Source organism: Sinocyclocheilus rhinocerous, unplaced genomic scaffold (assembly GCF_001515625.1).
Source record: "Sinocyclocheilus rhinocerous isolate Xijiao unplaced genomic scaffold, SAMN03320098_v1.1 scaffold1169, whole genome shotgun sequence".
In the NCBI taxonomy this organism is placed as follows: domain Eukaryota; kingdom Metazoa; phylum Chordata; class Actinopteri; order Cypriniformes; family Cyprinidae; genus Sinocyclocheilus; species Sinocyclocheilus rhinocerous.
Genome location: NW_015650322.1, coordinates 208679 through 224803, shown reverse-complemented (window position 1 = coordinate 224803; position 16125 = coordinate 208679). Strand labels below are relative to the sequence as shown.

The 16125-nt window shown below is 36.9% G+C and overlaps 1 protein-coding gene across 2 annotated transcripts in view; it reads left to right on the top strand.

Moving 5' to 3' along the window:
• The window catches only part of LOC107711642 (GDP-mannose 4,6 dehydratase-like), a 67392-nt gene that overhangs the window by 49557 nt on the left and 1710 nt on the right, over window positions 1-16125 (top strand). For both annotated transcript variants that reach the window (XM_016516644.1, XM_016516645.1), the window contains 2 exons: window positions 5394-5512; window positions 5728-5824. In XM_016516644.1, the coding sequence (XP_016372130.1) occupies window positions 5394-5512; window positions 5728-5824 (216 nt within the window). The remainder of the gene's footprint in view (window positions 1-5393; window positions 5513-5727; window positions 5825-16125) is intronic.

The window sequence follows — 16125 nt, the reverse complement described above, 5'->3', positions numbered from 1 at the left end:
ACATTCTGATATGGACCATCAAACAGATCCAGTGGTGCATCAGCTCAGATGGTCTGACTGGAACTATTCCATGTTTTTTGACGTGTGTAATGGTGAACTCTGTGAATTCCGGAGGGGACGTCGGATGGCGTCACGTGGGGACATAATGACGTGTGCCATTAATCGATCCATGTACTATCACATGTAAAACGGGAACATGAGAGGAATATTCTAAAAGCAACTCATGTAAACACCATAATCATAATATAGGCTTATTTAGAATAAGGTAAATAATTAGATTACTGATGTCCATGTAAACGTAGTCACTGTTGTGCGTTTTGTGTTGGCCGGCACAAGTAACTTGAGCTGTGTGGAAAAGTCCATTTAAAATAACATTAATGAAGTAACCAGGTGATCCGCAGTGAAAAACACACTCTCATCGTCTCTCTCACTCAGTCATTTAGTGGTCAGTGCTAACTCTCTCTCTTTGTCTGCTCTTTCACACTCTCACTCTCTTTCTCGTTCAGTGTATGTGTATGTGAGCAAGTGTCACCATATGACAGCCTGTCTCTGCCTAATTCAAACCACCTGCCTTAAACAGAGTACTTCTGTGCTCCATACAAAAAAGACTGTGTCTGTGTGTGTGTTGTGGTGGGTAGAGGGGAGTATTTAAACTTTCAGCAGCTCCAAAAATAAAATAGGCTTTTAAAAACAGGCACCCTTCTAAACCAATGACTCCTGGAGCTATAGAGTCTGTTCCAGGCTGTGTATGTGTGCGTGCCCTTCCCGGTGGACAGTTATGAATAGTTATATTAATACAGGGCAGAATCTACCTGAAAGACTTGTACAGTCCTTATGCAAGGAATTCTTTACATGGCATAAATTTATTGAGTGTGTGGGTACTTTTTTTTTTTTTGCAATCGTAAATGCGTGTTTGGTTGAACTAGATTTAGTGTTATAAAGAGAACTGCAGGTTTGTTTATTGCAGAGTAACAAACTTAAAACAAATGTTAATAGCCAAAATGTTACGTCATAAATGAGAGGAATTTGTTTTTGTTTTTTTTAGAGAAAGATACATTTTAATTTTTTCTTGTAAATAATAATATAACAAGGTTAATAAAACTCAAGTTTTAAAAGAATACCCAACTTTTTTATTTAATGTTTTGTTTAATGTTTTTCTTCAGTTTTTACTTTACCATTGTACTTTGTATTTCACTTTTTAGTTTACCTTTTACTGTAACTTTATATTGTACTTTTTACTTTTAATTTTTAATTTTGTAACTTTTTTTGTAAAGCTTCTTTACTTAACTTTGGTCTTTGGTTTTACCCTTTTTTTTTTTTTTTTACACAATTATGACTATATTATAAATATACAGTAGTATGTATACATTTTTATACACTACCAGTCCAAAGTTTGAACACACTTGCAATTTTGGACTAAATTTGATTCTCGTGATCTTAAAATTATTTGATCTAAAGGCTTAGATTTCATTTCATTTTTTAAATGCATGACATTTACAGCTTTGAAGAATTTTAACATCATAATTGGTTTTACTACATAATTCCCATACTTCAATTAGTATGACTTTTACTTTTTTTGTTTGTTTTTTTGTTCTAAACTGTGGAAAAACAGTAGTAATGAAGGATGAGTAGGAGTGTTCAGGCTTTTGACTGGTAGTGTAATTACGTAAATGTTCATCATATTTCCCCCTTTTAAAATTAGCCACCCAGGTAATGTAAATTTGTTTGAGAATTGTGATTGGATGCGTACGGTCATATGACCAGTGATTGTTTAATATATGTCATAATTTACCATTCCAAAACTTAAAATGATTTGAATATTTCAAGATATTTCATTCAAAAGCGCCTGCGGGGAAATATAGTCACACACACCCAGATGCATAAAAACAAAAGAGCCATTGAAGCAGAGAAGCGGATGTCATCACAGTTAATCCTTTGTTTTCTCTTTCACCTTCTTTGAAACTCACCTCTCTCTCATCCAAATTTATGTTTGCTTGCATGGACGGATGGCAGAAGGAACACTGACACAGATTCAAAGCAAACTGGCGTACATGTCATTTTTGGAATGCCTTGATCCACTAGAGAAGGAAACTGTTCTTGAACCTCACATTTTGCTCTACCTCTGTGACCCATTCGCTGAGCTTTAAAGTGATCAGTTAAACCGATGTATGCGTGTGTTTACCAATCCATGCACAGGTCCTGAATCAGTGGATAGTTATTGTTAGGTCAGTGTTGTAGAAAAGTGACCTAAGTCCTGGCGCTGGACTTAAGAAACCTGTATGACCTTCTTTCTTCTGTGAAATACACACACACAAAAAAAGACGTTTGGGAACAAAAAAAAAAGTCTGTTTTTTTCTACATACAATAAAAGTCAGTTGGGTTCAGTGTTGTTTTGAACCTCATAGACTTTCATTATATGGGCAAAAACAGTTTAAATATTCTTCAAAATATCTCGTTTTATGTTCCACAGTTTTGGAATGACATGAAGGCAGTAAAAAAATGACAGAATTTTTGGGTGAACTGTCCCTTTAAGTCAGACTTATAATTTAAAAAAAATTTGTTTTTTGTTTTATTCATGAATCACTTGAATTTTTTATTACTTTTTCTAGTCAGATCAAATCACATTTATTTATAAAGCTATTAATATTATTGACCTAATTTATCAGATCAAGCGGATCTGTTTTTGTTTCATTGACAGTACAAGTAAATACTGAAAATATTGTGTAAACAACTGTGTAAACTGTTCCTTTAAGATGGGAATTAAAAACATCAATAGAAGGAGAGGATCTGATATGGGGCGGCAAGCTATGAAGCGTGGGCCGCAACAGAGAGGAACGATCGTCTAGGATCGTTTTGAAGACCTTAGAGGTCTAGGAGTATGATATTGTGGGACAAAAGTACATATAATGAGGTACCGAACCGTGTACACAAATAATGAAAGCATCTTGTTTTTTGTATTATACACAAAGCTTGTACATTTGCTGCCTAAATACCCAGAGAGCCTCAGAGCATCCAGACCCCTCCCATAACGCCAGGAGAGAGTGTGTGTGAACAGGAAGGAAGGGGAAGGGAGTTGAGCTGCAGGCCTCTCAGCTGTCTCTCACAGAGCTAATGATCCTTGGAGAGAGGCGTGAGGGAGGAATGGAGAGAAAAGGATGGAAAGCAAGGGATGTTAAGGCAGATACAGTACGAGCCGGGTTTCATTTCAGAATAATTTTCCTGTTACAGTGGCTCTAAACCACCTCAAGTCCTTGCTGACTAATCCAGAAAGTTGCTGAATAATAATGGCTGTTAAAGCAAGCCAAACACAATGGAGAAGGGTTCAAGAATTAATCTGTTACAGTGCTTCACTTTGCCATCAGTGTGTATGATTGTGAGAAAGAGAGAAACAAACGAGTGAAAAATCCAAGAATGCTGTTTGCCGAGACTAAAATAAGATCAGAGATTGTTGCAGACCATTTCCTCCCTTCACTTGACCTCTCTGTTTCACGCTATGTCTGTCCCTCTTGTTTTCTCTTCAGTCTTTCTCTCTTACACACAGACACAGTCACCTCTGTTACATGTTGGTTTCATCATTTAGAAGCTGTATTGGTGAAGACAGAATAAAAGCTTTGTCTTGACCTTTGACCTTTCTCAATTGTGACGTTCTTCTTACTAGCCTCATGGTGTCATCATGGTCATTATTACATATTTTATGTGTATATGTGTGTATACTCCAGAATTAGCATTCACAGAGCATCAACTGCCAGTAAAATCTTTGTATAAATAGAATTACTTGCCAATTAGCCGGTAATTTTATTAGGAATTGCAACATTATATGGTTTGTCAAACTGTAAGAAGTCTGACCCCAGCTTGATGTCAGTGACTCGTGACTAACTACTTTTACCTCAGGGGGAAATGTACTGTCAGACATTCATCTTCTCCAGAACTCTGTGACGACACATATGCGGAATATTCCTCAACAAAAATATGAGGAACAACATCGCAATGTGTCGTCTTCATGTTTTTGTGACAGACGCTGAAAGCTGTGAATGACACAGTGACTTGAGCTGTTTGTCACAAGTATGTTTAATAAATCAATTGTCACTGGGACAAAATATATATTCTTAATTTAAAAATTGCAAAGGCACAGACTTTGCACAGACTTCAAGATTTACTAAAACCACAACATTTCTACGTTAGACATTTTTGGACACACGTGTGTCCGACACACTTGCCTGCAACGATTCAGGTCTGTGAGGGGTGTTTATGTATTGCTCTTAATAAAATAATGCAAAAATCAGTTTATTGGTTGGTAAAAAAATATATTTATGGCAGGTAAATGTTCTCATTTATGCCAAAAAATTAATTTTGGATATCTGCATGTGTGTGTTGAGGGAATTTCTACATTTCAGACTAGACTAAATCAAACAGAGCTGCTCTGAACACGTTCTTTATCCTTCACAGTGGGTGTTTAGTGGTTTGTGATGTAGAACAGTCATTTTTATTTAACCTACAGATGTTTAAAATACAGTTTGATTGCTTAGACTTTGTGCTGTGATAAAATCCAATGCTGTGTGAGTTCCTTCAGTGTTTCTCTTTCTGTCTGCCTGTTAACTCGTTTGAGAGGTTTTTTTTTTTCAAGTGAGAGCAGCCGGAGTGAAATATGAATGAGTTGGGCGGCCAAGTGCGGCGCTCCCACTGCAGCATATAAAACGTGCTGATGGGGTCTTTATCCCTCCATCAAGCTGAAGGGAAGAAAAGAGCACAGTTCTGTCAATGTAATGGGGCGATTCTCCAGCCAACTGGCTAAACGCTGAAGCCCTGGAGTCAGAAAATGTGTGAGAGAGAGAGAGAAAGAGAGGGAGCTAAAGCCAGAGAAAAAAGACAAAAGAGTATCACCCATTGACCTCTGGCAAGCATTCTTGTTTTAAGTATCTCACCATTTATTTCCCCAAAAGCACTCTCTCTTTCATCTAGATCACTATTTAGATATAGTCTGTGCGTTTGTGTCGTTGTGTAGTGGTTGTATGGACTTGGGAACTCTGTGCTTTATTCCCACAATTGGCATCCCATGAGGCCTAGTGCTGACGTCAGGATGGGGACGGCCGTGTGTGTTTGTGCGTTGGGGTGTATGTAAGATCGTAACCACATAAAAGCACATCCTACTGGGCGCAGATGTGTCTGTGTTGAATCTGTGTCGTGTGTGAATGTGGGGGAGTCTTGATACATGATCTCAAATGTGAACCTGAGAAAATAAAGCTGTTTTGATGCACTTAGTCCTATATGAGGTCTTTATATCCTTTGCATCTTGATATGGTGTCATCAATCACTTAATGGCATCATATGCGCCAATTGAAATGGATTGTGCTTTATAATAATGATATTGATCTTGTTGTTTCTGTTTGTTTTAGGCGATGTGGCTGATGTTGCAGCAGAAGGAGCCTATCGATTTTATCATAGCGACGGGGGAAGTGCACAGCGTACGGGAGTTCGTGGAGAAGGCCTTCAAACACGTGGGCAAAACCATTGTGTGAGAGCACGCGCACACACACATCTACCTCACATTAAGCCCGTCTGGTTAATCTGGCACATCTGGTGTTGTTTCGCCGACAGGCTGTACAATCTTGCAAAACAACACGCAAACACACCATAAATATTGTAAATATGTAACGCATATGCTGACAGCTGAATTGGAAAACAAATAAGACGAAGGAATGTGTTTAAAGCTCTTGTTCTCACATTTAGGTGGGAGGGGAAGAATGAGGAGGAGGTGGGCCGATGTCAGGAGACGGGAGAGATTCATGTGAAGGTGGATCCGAAGTACTACCGGCCAACTGAAGTGGTAAGTCACTACAAGACTGTGTTTGTATCTTCCTGTGTAGTAAAAGATCAGAACATTCAAGGTGCCCTTAGGAGGTGAGAGATTATAAAATATCATGCAATATACTAAGTGTTGACATCTCCTAGATATGTGGTGAGAATATGTTTTCATTCTTTATTTTGTGGCATCATCAGACAGCTATTTGTTTCAGTATTGTTCATTGTGACTTGTACTCCATTAAATCAACAGCATTCAAATCTCTGGAGAGGATTAGAGGGTGTTCACACAGGACACGTTCGTTCTTTCAAAAACAGCTAGACATTGCATAACTCAGTGGAAGGGGTCTTGAGAATTTTTGGGAGAACTTGTTTTTAACTTGGCAGAACATCTCAAAAATGTGTCGCTTACCATACAATTCCCCAAATGTGTTGGCTATGTTGTTTATACACTGCCATTAAAAAATTTGGGGTCAGTAAAAATAATACTTTTATTCAGCAAGGATGCATAAAGTGCATCATAATTTCCACAAATATATTAAGCAGCAAAACAACATTGATAATAACATTGATTGATGATAATAAATGTTACTTGAGCACCAAATCAGCAATGATTTCTGAAGGACCATGTGACACTGAAGACTAGAATAGATTAAAAAAATGTATTCAAATAGATAAGTTAATTTAAATTGTTATAAGTTTTCACAATATTACTGTTTTAACTGTTTTTGATCTAATTGCAACCTTGGTGAGCTTAAGACAACATCTTACTGACCCCAAACCTTTACCCCCCGTTTCACAGACAAGGCTTAAGCTAGTCCCAGACCAAAATGCATGTTTGAGCTGTCTCAGCTGAAAATATCTTGCTCTGACATATCTTAAAATATGTCAGTGTCATTGTTCTGTGTCAAGATGCACACCTTAATGTTTTCTTCTAAGGCACTTTTGTAAAAGTTGCTTAAATATCTTAATTTAACTAAGGCTTAGTCCTGGCTTAAGCTAAGCCCCGTTTGTGAAACCGGGCCTTAGACAGCAACAATTTAAAAAATGTGTATTTTTCTATGAAGTACTCAAGTAGACAAGATGATCAAAACGTGCATCCTTAACTGACAAGTAGATGTCAGTTTGTGTATGTGTGTGTGGTGGGTGGTCATTCAGGAATAAGAAAGGGCACTAAATCTGTAAAGAAAACACACACGAAATGATTATTGACAGATCAGAGGTTTTCTCCAAGACACATGTTTGCTGTGTATGGGTCAGAGGGGTGTTTCCAGAGAACTTTTTCAGTCAGAAAAAAAAATACCATAAAGGTAGGACAGAAAGATGTGTGAGTGTATGCAGTCTGAAGATGAGTGGCATCAGAGGATTAAGAAGAACCAGTGCAGAAAGACGTGAAATCTATTACTCGGGTATAAAACTGTTAAATATTTTTGGTATCAGGTTTTTGATGACCTCAAAATGCCGTTACATAATATCAGCCCAGGATACTTAAAGAGACTCTAAAAGGCAAAAACCGAACAGGCCATCCATCAACACAGAAGCGAAATGGGAATTTGACCTTTAACCTCTGTGATAGAAAGTAAATCACTGCATTTCCTCAGGAGGCAGGAGTGTCAGTACAGGACACAGGTCACTTACAAGGATGAATGAGAGCGAGTGTGTATATTTGCGATAGATTTACAAATGCGTTGTCCACAGGCTACATGTGAACATGTTTAAAATCTGTTGGATGAAGCCTATAATTAATCAAATCACTTATTCTGGCAGAAACAGAATAGAAAAAAAGGATCTTACTTCAATTTCAAAAATGTTTTTGGTCCTCTTTGCCAGCACACACACTTTCTTCGCCTGAAGGGAGTAACTGGATGAAATGCACACCTATTAATAGGAAAGCAGTGGGTTGAATACGCTACCTGTTTATCCAAAGAGACCCTCGGCAATCATCACACGAACTGCTGTGTTTTTGAGCCATCCTAATTTATTTTCATTCGTACTACACCTGCATGATTTATGAAACCATAATTACTGACAGATAAAAATCTTTTGGCTGAAAGATCCCACGTTAATGCTAAAAATAACTGTCACACCCAAAACTGCTGTTAGATGAATGGCTCTAATGCATTATTATCATTCCCAAAATCAACATGTGAAGCCACTGAGTGATGGCTATCATGCCAGACGTAACTTGTGGTTAGATGTGCGTAAATTGCGAGCGAACGATGAAACTCAAATCGGCCGTCTTTATTTGCATAACCTTTAGAGATCTTATAACGAGCGTGTGTGTAGGGGAGGATTTCGTCTGTAGCTTTGCTGCAAATACAACCTGTATCTCGCTTTCACTGGATGTGTTCTTTCAGTCGACACACACTCGCTCACATTCCTTCAGGAGGTATGCGTAGCTCTAGCTTCACAATGAGAAAAGCAGGTAATGCGCTTGACCTTGTCTGTCCATCACACGCCATCTACTCAGACAAAGAAACCGTGTGTGCGCGTTGAAATAATATGCTAACTTCCTTTAAAGGCCTGAAATACCCCGATTTAAATGAAGCTTGAAATATTAGAGTGAATTTCGGTAACTTTTTTACGATTTCCAGCAGGAGAGCACTGTAAAGTAACCAGTGACCATTCTTTTATTTCTCTCTCTCGCTTACTTTTATTCTCCCATTTGCACATGCACAAGGACGCAGCGAACTGGGTGCAATAATGAACACATCAAAACCGAGCGCTCTGTTTTTTAGCTGATTGAGAGGGTTTAATAGTGAAGGCTCGAACTGATGAAGGTGGCCCCCAGACGGTCGCTAAAGGCCGCTGCGTGAACCCTGCGGTCCCCGCTCTGCCTTTCAGCGAATATGATTTTGCACATCCATTTCATTCTTTCGGATGCTGATTTAAACAATTTTTATGAGGCACTTTGGGGAAGGAGGACCTAAGTTAGCCAAAGGCTTTTTTCTTCTTTTTCACTTTTTATTTTCCAGACAGTCCCCAGGAAACCCTCATGGTTTTTTTTTCTTTTCGTTTTTCATTTTGAAAGAGCGAGAGAAAGGAGCACGAGAGAGGGCATAATGAAGATTTATGCAACCAATTCCACAAACGGCGAGTTTGCAGCAGTCGCTTGGTTTAGTAACACTGGCCTTATATGAATGTCTTGCCCAGCTGAACTTATGTGTACATCTCAAAGTTTTTTGTTTTTGGTAAACTGTGCCGTGGTTATTTTGTTACATGGTGTAATTTCAGCTGATTAAATTGTTTTTTAATTGCATTTTTACAAGGTTTGAGAATGTCTTATTGTATTATGTGGCGGCATATGCAGCAAGGATTATTGAAAATAAGTAGCAAAATGTGTATGAATGCTTTCAGGATGTGTCTGCCAGGAATATAAATGTAATGTACAGTAAGTAAGTGTGAGTGTGAGCATGCATGCTGATGATAGACAAAACACACAAGCTGCACTGGCTGCAGTTTACCATGTGTGTATTTCATCAAATCAACTCACAGACTTGGTGACCCTGAGGAATTGCCACAACATAATGATGGAATTATGTGGATTATCAGAGATTAGGACTATATGGTAGATATGTCAGCATGTTTCCTCCAGCAACCCAAAGACGTATTACACACATCTATCATACAGACTTAAATTTGAGACAGTTGTTCTTTTGTGGCATATTGTGTATTTTTAGAGTGTTAAATGCATGTTGTCTTGATATTTAATGTCCCTTAAAATGTGCATCAGCATCTTCACTCTCAGTCAATATAATTTTTTAAGTACTTTATTGACATGACATAAAGATTCCAGTAATGGTATTAATATACATACTTTAAAATATAATAATAATAAGTAGAAGAAATTATAGAAGATACTTTTTGATTATCTTTATTCTTTTTCTCTTATTTTTCTTATTCTCTTATTATTTTATTTCTTCTTCTTAATAATAATAATACTATGATGGAAAATTCTCTGAATTTGTTTATTTTTGTTATTTTAATGATTGTTGCTGTTGTAATTAAAAATAATACTATGGTAGAAAATAATGTAATGAATATTGTTTTTATTTAATTTAATTTGTTTTTATTTTTCTCTTATTTTCTATAATGTTAATAGTAATAATACATTTCATTATTTTTTGAAAATTTAGCATTCAGCACTATTTATGACTTTTTGATATTTAGAGAATGGATAGCTAGTGTTTCCTTTTGATCAAATTAGAAGATAAAACTACTTCAGATATTCACATTAATGTATTTATCAAAAGCAAATTGCAGTGCATTTAGGGTATATGAGTATGTGTCTTCCCTCCAAATCAAACCTATGACTGTGATGTTGCTTTAGCGTTCAGTTAAAGGGGTCATATGACGTTGCTAAAAAGAACATTATTTTGTGTATTTGGTGTAATGAAATGTTTGTAACACTCCAAAGGGAAAGGAAAACTTGAAATCGCATCATATGACCCCTTTAAACTATATGATAATTATTACAGAAGTAGGCAGACAGTATAACTGGCACATGTGCATTATTATGATGTATAGATCTGTGTGCTGTTTTTACCTAATATGTAAGCACATGCATGTTTTTTGGTTTCTGTTGGAATGAAAGATGGCTTTGACCTTTCACTCCGAGGATCAGGATGGGGTGATCTTATCTGCTCTGTGGCAGAGGTCAGGAGCGAGATAAAAAGCATCCTGTAGTGAGCAGCACACACACAAACATGGAGGCCCTCACTCTGTGAATGCAGGAGTCTGTCTTATCTGACCCATGTTGAGCGTCATAGTACCAGCATGCAAAACACAGCTGCATCATCACTTACCTGCAGCTTTGCTTTTAATTTGAATGCAAGATCCATTTTATTTTAAGGCTTAAGCTTAATGGGCAACCGACCTGTATGCTTTTGTGTGTTTTTAGATTTATGTGCTTGTTGAAGGCAGGTCCCCCCCACGTTTAGTGAGTTTAAGCCTCTGGTGTGATGCTTTATGGGTAGTGCAGTCTTTAGGGTTTTCTGGGTATTATAGTTGCTGTGGTTGAGAGGCTGGCTTTTTGTGACAGCTTTACGGTGATATGCAGTGTAATAGGTCAGAGCTGTTAAAGTCGAGTGTGAATGATGTTGTAAAGAGTCTGGCCGGGTGCCAGGTAGAACTCAAACCTGCAATAAAGCCGCGCTCTTACCATTCAGCTTTTCCTCATGATGACCGTATATACATCCACAGTTATTTCCATCATGCTTTACAGTAGAGCTTAACTCACTTTCATAACGTTACATGGCACTTTTTACCTCGCGCCCTGGAACTTTTTTCTAACAGTGCGACTCTTGTCTCGCACTTTTTGTCGAGGCATCAGGGAGAGAGAGAGAGAGAACAGAACTAAAAAAATAAAGAGGGAGAGAGGGGTGTACGTTCTCCCCTGGCCTACTCTCTGGTATTTCCTGAAGGACTGAGCGGAACCACCCTGGGCCCCACGGAGGGGAAAGAGAGAGAAGGAGCTTTTAAAAAAGAATGAGAGCTGAGAATATAACACTTAAATACCAAGCCAAGTGTAAAGATCCCCAGTAAACAGGTGAATTTTTTATAAATTAAATGTTTAGGGAAGAAAGACAATCCCTTTTGAGGAAAAGCAGTAGAGAATGTGAAGATATTAAATCACTAGATGTCTTTTAAACTAAAACTTTGCAACATTAAAGGGTTCAGTAAAAGTTAAGCTCATTTGATAGCATTTGTGGTCTAATGTTGATTACCTCAAAAATAATTTCTGTATGTTCCTCGTTTTCTAAAAAAAAAAAAAAAAAAATCAAAATAACGGTGAGACATTTACAATGAAGGTGAACAAGGCCAATTTTGGAGGATTTAAAAGTAGAAATGTAATGCTTATAATTTTATAAAAGCAGTAAAATTAATTCTTCTGTTAATTCTCATGTATTATATGAACTGTAAATCTGTTTAAATAATGTTTACCATTGTACGTTGTCATGGTAATGAAGTTGTAAAATTGTTTGAGTTTTCACACTAAAATTGTCAACACACTTATTGTTTATTGTCTTATACTATTGAAACTGGGTATTTTAACGTTTATAGATTGGCACCATTCACTTTTTTTTTTTAAGTGCCTCGCTGTAATTTGTTTTTTTTAAGAAAAGGAGGGACAAGTCAAATTTTATTTTCGTGATGACCAACATTTTGCCATAAGTGCTGTCTACTTTGATTAACTTGTATTGAACCTGGAATATTTCTTTAAACTAGGTCGAAATCAGATGCAACTAACTAAATAAGTTACTTAAAGTAAAATTAGCAATTCACTATTTAGCAATAAGTAAACAAGCCTGTTAATTTGGAGTGATCAAAACAATCCTGTGCATTTTCTTCCCAGCAGGTGTCTTTGACTGTGTGTAAATGTGTGTTAATTTGTGTACCAGTGTTTGTTTGTGCCATGTGTCATAATTACCTCATGGGTGTGTGTGCATGTTCGCACTTTCACAGCTGTGTAGTGGGAGAGGGGAGGTTAATTGTGGGCTGCCCTCTGTAAATGGCATGTCCCAGGCTCGTTATCTTGATTGAGTAATTAACTCTGGCTCTCGGCACTCTTACTCACACTGTCAGACTGCTGAACTCCTGACACCTCGCATTCCTCACTCCCTCTCCCTCGTGCTGTCTCTTCTCTCGCTCTTTAACTTTCACACAGCTCGTCTCTCTGAGCTTTCAATTTATCATCATTTTCCTTTCTCTCCATGTCATTCCTGTCTCCGTCCTTTCTCTCCTCCTCTTCTCTCAATCTCGATCACTCCAGACAAGGCTGTTTTTTTATTCCACACATGAGTTAGAAATGTGAAGGAGCTCATGATACTAATTCTAGTAGTGTTAAAGTGATAGTTCACTCAAAAATGAAAATTCTGTCATTTACTTACCCTCATGTTGTTCCAAAACTGTGTGACTTTCTTTCCTCTGTGGAACACAAGAAGTTTAAAATATCTTTTTTTTTTTTTTTGTCCATACAATGAAAGTCAATGAAATTCAATGTTGTTTTGGAGCCCACTGACCTTCATTGTATGGACAAACAAACAGTCCAAATATCTTTTGTGAGTGTGTGTGTGTTCCGCAGCAGAGGAAAAAGTCCAATGAAGTGAAATTTACGATAAAAAAAAATGGCAACTGTGGTTACCTGAACTTTACCTTAAAAAATATGGTAGCATGGTAATATTTTAGGTTTTTACGAATTGAACTTAAATTTACAGTAAAAAAAAAAAAAGTATATTTCAGTAACTGATATAATGTTAATAATGTTTTGTATCTTTATAATGCACTGACAACCACCAAATACACTGTTGGTAAAGAAAAAAAACACAGTCAAATATATATACATACATATATATATATATATATTATATGTATGTATGTTTATATAAGATGCACAATGTAATACACAAAAATACATGCAACATTTAACAACATAAGATGTAATAAAATTCCTAATATAATTTTTTTTTTAAATAACATATCTGATAAGAAGAAAGTTAATTCAATGATAGACCATCAAATGTGTGTCACACAGGAAAACTGAAAAACTGTAAATTTAACTGTATTTTACTGTCCCGTGAGATTTATTATTTTTTTAATGTACATTATAAGGAAACTTACTGTAGCCAATTAACAGGTTTGAATGAGAGCATTTTTGCTATTTTTATCGTTAAAATTATGATCGTATCATAAAGAAGAGAGAAGATACAGCTCTCAGAGGCTTGTAAACACACTGCCAATACCACATGTAAGCACACACAGATCCTCAGTAATAAACACACCGTTGATTATGTGTTACTCATACAGATGCTTGTCGTTCAAGTCTGGCTTTTAACACATTGACACTAGGTTGTATAGATTTGGATGTACTTTTGCACTCAGGCTTTTGATGTCGCTCTTTAGTTTTTCTGCTCTGTGATTGGCTGTTGTTTGAAAAGGGAAATCATTAGTCTTTGATCCCTCCTAAACATCCTGCATCAAACAACACAACTCTCACACACACAAAACTGCACGGCACATACTGAAGTCTGTCGAACAGCCGTGGATTTCTCCTTCTGTTTCACCATGTACTTTCGAGGGATTCAGCATTTTCGCTCTTGTGTCTCTCACGTACACGTGCATTGAAAGTGTCAGACACTTGGGGTTAGTGTCTCTTTGCTGGAGAGGGTTTACATGATCATCTAAATATTTATTAAACACTTGAAACAAGAATCTGAGATAGAGACATTCTCCTTTGTGTTGATTCAGATTTTTCTGCATTGTACTCTTGTCTCTTTTACATATGAAAATGGTGAAATTAATGTTTTGTTCCGAAATCTATACGTTTTATATATACAATACCGTTCTAAAAGGTTGGGGTCAGTAAAATGTTTTCAAATGTTTTCAAAATTAGTCTCTTATGCTCGCCAAACTATGTTTATTTGATCAAGTAAACAGTACAGTTAAAACAGTAATATTGTGAAATATTATTACAATTTAAAATGTTTTCTTTTTGAATATATTTTAAATGCAATTTAATCCTCTGTTATCAAAGCTGAATTTTCAGCAGCCATTACTCCAGTCTTCAGTGTCACATGATCCTTCAGAAATCATGTTGAAACTGAAAAGTTTTACTGCCAATTTTTTTTTCAAGATTCTTTGAAAGTTCAGAAGAACTGCATTTATTTGAAATAGAAAAGTCTTTACTGTCACTTTTGATCAATTTAATGTATACTTACTGAATAAAATAATTAATCGTACTGAACCCAAACTTTTTTTTACTGTGTATATATGTGTCTGTGTTTATAAAAGTATATATAATTTATAAAATAAAAAAAAACTAATTAATACCATGTATATACACAGAAAACAGGATAATGTTTTTATTTATCTGTAGATATCTTGATAAAATGGAATCTAGATTTAAGTAAAATAACACATTGTGAAAGCAGTAATGGCTGATTTGGACATGTTTATGAACAATACAAACACACATATCCAGGGATTTGGTAATCAAAGGAAGTTTGACACCCACTTTTGTCAATCTGGTCATATTGCTTTTGTGGGTTTGACCTCTGACTCCGCTGTCCTACAATAGTGCACAAGACCGTTGCTGTGTGTGCGTGTTTATAAAAGTTTGTTAGAGCATGCTGTTTTTTCCTGATGCATGTCTCAGAAATATTCAAACTCAGTGAAACATGCATGCATGCAGAGTAGTTTTAAAGTCTCAAATGTCATGTGTAGCCACGCTGTAAGTTAACAAAAGTTGCTTGATGTTTGTGAAGGTCTGTCTCTCTAATAGTCCTGAATTCCTTTACGTTAAGTGCTCGGTCACACACAATAAAAATGTACCCAGATGATGACTATCACTTTTATTTATTGTTCATTTCCATTTTATTTAGCATATATGCAGGTGCGGCTTCTGTTTTAAACCCTGACGCATGTAGATATCTTCTTTAAACAAGCAAAGACGCCCAGTGTTTGAAACTAAAATCTGCTTGTGAACTTCCACTGTGCCTTCGATATGTCTTGACTTGCTGACTTTCTATTTAATAGCAACAGCTATTGCACACAACGCATGATTCACATGCACATGCAATGCTTCAGTTTCATCTAATTAATACCGTTTTAGTTCTCCTTCCTTTGAAATACTTTGTAAACTTACATTGTCGGGACACAGTACCGTAGTTGTTTGCATGTGAAAACTTGGATGGGCGAGAAAAGCAGCTGATGTTAATTTAGCTTTCAGAAAAGTGAAGACTAATTATGATTAATATGCCGCATTAATACGTATCTTGATTATGATGGTTACATGCCGTTTCATATGTTGATGAATGAATGCTATTTCGCTAATTAGTCTTTAAAATATGGTTATGTCATTTAAATGATTTAATTGGAGCTAAAATGGAACCATGAGTTAGTGACTGTATCTTCTCAGGGTTCAGCATAAAAATATGGGCTTTTGGAAAAAGAGCTCTCATTTGTCAAAGCACAGAAGTGCTGTTGTGAGTGTGTATGTGTGTGTTCTGGCTCCTTGTGTAATCAGATCAGCAGCAAGGACACCCTCAAACCCTTTACTGCCACCCTGAGAAGCACCTTTAAATGTATGTGTGTGTGGGTGTGAGTGTTGCCGTCCCAGCAGGAGAACAGAAGGGGCTAGGCCACAAGAGTCACACAATCCATCATGCTCTCTGGCACTGAGAGAGGGCTGGAAAAGAGGGGGTGCTGGATGGATGGCCTGCCTCGGCCCTCACCTTCCCCCAGAGACACGGAGTGTGTGTGGTGCTGGCGATTGTATGTGGGTGTGTGAGAGTGAAGAAGAGTGAGTGTGTGGGGGTGTGGGTGTGG